The sequence below is a fragment of the Myxocyprinus asiaticus genome, chromosome 23 (assembly GCF_019703515.2).
Source record: "Myxocyprinus asiaticus isolate MX2 ecotype Aquarium Trade chromosome 23, UBuf_Myxa_2, whole genome shotgun sequence".
NCBI classification, from domain to species: domain Eukaryota; kingdom Metazoa; phylum Chordata; class Actinopteri; order Cypriniformes; family Catostomidae; genus Myxocyprinus; species Myxocyprinus asiaticus.
This window is the reverse complement of record NC_059366.1, coordinates 38662521-38667500: the sequence shown is the minus strand read 5'-3', so window position 1 is coordinate 38667500 and position 4980 is coordinate 38662521. Positions and strand designations below refer to the sequence as shown.

Sequence of the window (4980 nt, the reverse complement as noted above, 5' to 3'; positions counted from 1 at the left end):
TGATTAAAAAAAGTTGTTCTCAAATCAGATATTTACAGTATATATTAGCAAATAAGTTTTTAGGACTACTTTTATGGTGGTTTTGTGTCAATTTTGAAGTAATTGCATGTAAAGAATAATCAATACATTCTTAAATTGCTCTGTGTGTGTGTGTGTGTGTGTGTGTGTGTCTCTTCCACTGAAGAAAAAAAGTCATATGGGTTTGGAATGACATTAGGGTTAGTAAATGACTGAATTTTATACATTTTTTATTCAATTTGTGTTGTTTTAAGGATTTATATGTATTTTAGTGGAAAATAAGTCAAAAATACAGATTAAGTATAAAGTTATACTGATTAAAATCCTTTTTTGCAAAGTGGAGACCTAAGGGGTGTCAATAAATGGATGTTGCTGTAAAAGCTCTTAAATTATGTGCTTTCCAATCACCGTGCCATTTATGTTGCTCCTTATTTTAGCCAATGAACAAAAGACAGATTTCATTGGTCTGGTATATGAGTAGCTCATTGCTTTAATGCCCCAATGGCTGCTATGCCAGTAACTCTCTGGCCTGTGAACCCCACACACCGGCAGTTATGAAAAAACAGTTCTCCCTCTATCAAATGAGACATGTTCAGGCCTCAGTGCTCATAGCGCTGCCTGCGGCTCAGACAGAGAGCATTCTTGTGCATTTGTTTAAGAGCTTGCATCCTTCTTGCCAAACCAGTGCCTATTCCAACCTGGCCTTTGCCGAGAAACTTCTTGGGAGGGTTCTTTCTCCAGAATGGTATTTTTCCATGAGCGCTGTACGTTAAGAAAATAAATCATTCATTATGTCTCCTAAGCCTGAGGGAAAGTTATAAAGACAGACTGTTCGTGAAGTACTGAAAGGATTCCTGCCTGCTTCCCTGACAGGGAAAGATGTGGCCACCAGTGTGGAAGTGTTCTGGCCAGATGGACGTTCTGTGGCCAGGCCACTGGAACCCAGTGACATGAACAGAGTTATGGAGATTCATTACCCTGAAAACGAGGAGGAGGCAACCCCAGCAGTAGAGATTGAGGTACACAACCACTTTGCCTTGCTCACTTGTTCCTTTTCTCTGAAAGATGCAATTGTTGTACTCATAAAAATGCTCTTTCTTTTGTACAGTGTGGACCAGGATTTGAAGTCAATGAAAATGGCCGTTGCACTGGTAAACATTTTTTAGCTCCTTTATCTCCCATAGGCTGCACACTGTTGCCAAGTATGGTTTTCACTTCTCTGCTGAGTGTTTAATGTTGTTTAGTTCTGTTCACACAGAGTTTCGTTTTTCAGGGTAGTGAACAGCTACATCTACAACTGAATTCACTGTCTATAAAATGAGGTAGAGACAACCAAATTGTTACAAAGTCCACGTGGTATGTACAGAACCAAATTGTAAATTGTAACTAGTACAGTAAATGCAGTTTACTAATTTCCACATTTTGATATTAGACCTGCGGTGTAGGTCTGAACATACATTATGTTTAAAGGCTCTTTCAAGTCCAGTCAGTCCACTCGGCGGCCATCTTTGGAATGCTCTAGGACAGTTATTTTCCTTGGATACAAGCGCAAGTACAAGTACAGCTCCTAACTACTTGAATGGGGAAACACCACAATCCCCAAAATGTTTGGTCACGATTGTGATCAAATAACATATTTCAAACCAGCAGTTAAATCTGAGAGTAATATGTAATAAAGTGTGTTGCTTTATCTCAGATCACAAAAAAACAAAACAAAAAAAACAACGTATTTTTCCCCCCTCTTTTTTATGCTGGTCCAGGTAATACACATGCACATTCTTGACTTAACTGACAGGCGATGTCTCTATCAAAAAGGTGATTGGCTCTTTTACACATAAGGCAGGACTTCCTTTTCTATACCCACCATTTTGGGCCTCCCATGCATTTTAATACAAGTGGTCCATCTCAGCTAAATGGTCTATGTTATGGTCCAGACAGTGTATACACACTTTAAAAGCAATAGCTTAAAGAGCATAAATAAACCATGACATCTCTATTGACAGCAGTTCGATTACAGTCGCTAGATGATAATATTTCTACATACGCAAACTTTAGTTTGGTCTAAAATAGCACCACACAAGTTAAATTGTTGGTATCCATGTTTCTTGTTTATGGTCCCAAAATTTTGCTACTGTATGGTTATTACTGTGGCCCTGTTCCAAAACCTAGTTAGCTGCCTAAATAGGCAGCATTTTAAAGCATCATAGCATGATTCTGACCAATGTTCCAAATGGCAAGAAACAACATTTAAAAAATTTAAGGCAGCATTGCATGTATCCATTGTGGAGAAGGCAATCCAAGAATGCATCAGTGGAAAAAAATAATTCAAAATTCGTATTGTTATGCTTATTAAGATTACTGTGGTGCTCGCTTAGCAACATGCTAAGCTAAACCCTATTAAAATCAATTAGGAATATAGTTGTAAAAGATGAAGCGAGAAGCAGTTCTCCTTCTTAAGGTGAGGCTTTATTTCCCCTCTTCCTCGACACCACTTTACAGTTTAACTTTATGCACTAAACTAAACACTAACACACACTGCTTTCACAAATAAACTTTCACTATTAGAAAATCCTTGCTCTGGCTCGGCTCTGTCGTATCCAGTCTCTCTCTCGACTAAGTGTTGTGTCGCTCTATTTATGCCGCTCTCCCCGTGCTCACTGAAATTAGAGACAGGTGTTAGACATAATTTAGCTCAGGTGTAAGCGCCCTTACCGCTTTCTCTCTCTCCGGAGAGATGCTTGACCACGCCCCCGCTGCCACAATAGTCTCCTGTGCGCTTCATGTGAGGAGCAGTACTTGCATGATGCTTATTTGCTGTCTATGTAGAGTGTTTGGTCACCTATGAGGTTCCATTTCAGTTAGGATGCTGCCTTAAAAAGTACAGTAGCTGCCTATGTAGGCAGCAGACACCAATACAGCTTACTACCTTAGGTTTTGGAAAGGAGCCTATGTCAATTGGCAAGATCGGAGTAGTAGGAGCAACGCATGTAGTCTGTACTCCCTTTAGTTCACACATAGAATGATAACTTGGGGGATTCACTCCTGTAAATTAATGCATTTGTGGTTACCTTATGTTTAATTCCCCCTTTTCTCCTTAGACCGAGATGAGTGCACACAGTTCCCGTCTGTCTGTCCCCCTGAGCGACCCATCTGCACAAACACCTACGGGAGCTTCAAGTGCCGTGCAAACAAGAGGTGTAACCAGGGATTTGAGCCTAATGATGAGGGCACAGCATGTGTAGGTGAGTTGGAACTAAAGCCAGATGACTTAAGTGGAATGATGTTTTAGGGCATTAAGAAGTCCCTGAGAAAAACTGTTTGCCCACATTTCACAGTAATGTAATGTCTTAAAACTTTGGCCTGCTTCAGTTGAATTTAGACCTGTGTTTGTGTTACACATTCCCAAAGGAAATAATAATCACAATTGAGATTTCTTTTGGACAGCAATGAGATTAAATGGAAAGCAGATGGAGACTTTGCTGATGTCTCCTGCTTTTCTAATTGTCCCCTAAGACAAAGGCACTAGTAATGTCACATGTCGATCTCCTCAAGAGTTTCAGAAAAGATCTCAACAATGTCACCAAAATAAATCTGCAATCAGAGATTTCAATATGAACTCAATTTATCAGCTTCTTATCAAATTTGTCCTGGGCAAAATGATCTGATCTGTATATTTAAAATTTTGATATTAATTTTATAGCTCTGTTCTCTTAATGTATGTTAACAAGTGTCAAATTTGTTTAATTTTGAATTTCTCCTAATTTAACTTTAGGAAAAACATTGCATTTTTGATTTAGTAATCCTTTAGCTCAAATGGTAGAGCATGGCGCTAGCAATGCCAAGATCATGGGTTTGATTCCCAGGGAACACACCAACTGATAAAATGTATACCTTGAATGCACTGTAAGTCACTTTGGATAAAAGGGTTAGGGTTAGCTATTGTAGCGCACAGATGTATGACTCTTTCTCTCCAAAAAAGAAGAAGAAAAAACATAACTAAATAAAAATTTCCTCTGGGTCATCTGCCAAATGTTTTTGTAAGGCACCCATTTCTACACTGCCATCAGATTTTCTCTTAATACTACTTAAATTCTTCCTGTTCTTACACGGACTGTTAGACTTTATTGAAAATAGTGTTTGGTTTACTTTTTCCCTTTTTTCACTCTGCAGCTCAGGTGGCTTATTTTGGAGGAAACAGATCCTCAGCCTCCAAACTCTGGGCTTCCTGTCTGGGGCATCTTGTACTTGCTCTATTCTCTGTCTTCACTCCCCGCTTGTGGGCATGAACGACAGAGGCTGTCCTGACATCTGCCACCCTGCTTGGTCTCTGTTTCACTGCTTTCCTTCTTTTTCTACACTGAGAGGTTTGGGGGTCAACTGTTAAATGAACTCTCCATGGACGTGTCACTTCCCCTGTCACTCTTGCAATGTCTCACTTAAGAACTGTCGTCTCTAAAGGCTTTGTTCACAATGCACACAAATCCGATCTTTAGGACTGACTGTCTACACTGGCATTTTGCAAGTGATGAAATCTGATCCATTTGTTCAGACAGTGAAGTCAATACCTTTTGTATATACATCCGTATATTGGTTGCTACAGTGATTACGTAAACGTCAACGCAATGCCAAGTGATTTACTCATACAACAACTGTCAATAAAACTGGAAATTTAGCCTCTGCTCATGTCTATAATGACCAGCCACAATGCTGAATTCACAAGGTGCATGAGAGAAAATAAACGAGAGGCATTTTACACATTATTTTTTTTATTACTCTATGCATTTTACGTCACCTAGTTGCACACTTATTACATATTTTGTATAATGTTACATACACATTGCATTCCAAATGATGAGAAAACTACTTCGATGTGACTGTTCAGACATGTTCCAAAACATTTATTTTAATCTGATTTCAAACCACATATGGATGCGGTTTGGATCATATTTGTATTTATCTATT

The 4980-nt window shown here is 39.0% G+C and overlaps 1 protein-coding gene across 1 annotated transcript in view; it reads left to right on the top strand.

Annotated features, from left to right (window-relative positions):
- The window catches only part of LOC127414063 (cartilage acidic protein 1-like), a 57198-nt gene extending 52565 nt beyond the window's left edge, over positions 1–4633 (top strand). Inside the window, exons 12-15 of the mRNA XM_051651769.1 lie at positions 892–1037; positions 1127–1169; positions 3117–3260; positions 4189–4633. Of these exons, the coding sequence (XP_051507729.1) occupies positions 892–1037; positions 1127–1169; positions 3117–3260; positions 4189–4304 (449 nt within the window). The 3' untranslated portion in view covers positions 4305–4633. The remainder of the gene's footprint in view (positions 1–891; positions 1038–1126; positions 1170–3116; positions 3261–4188) is intronic.
- The last annotated feature ends 347 nt before the right edge of the window (positions 4634–4980 follow it).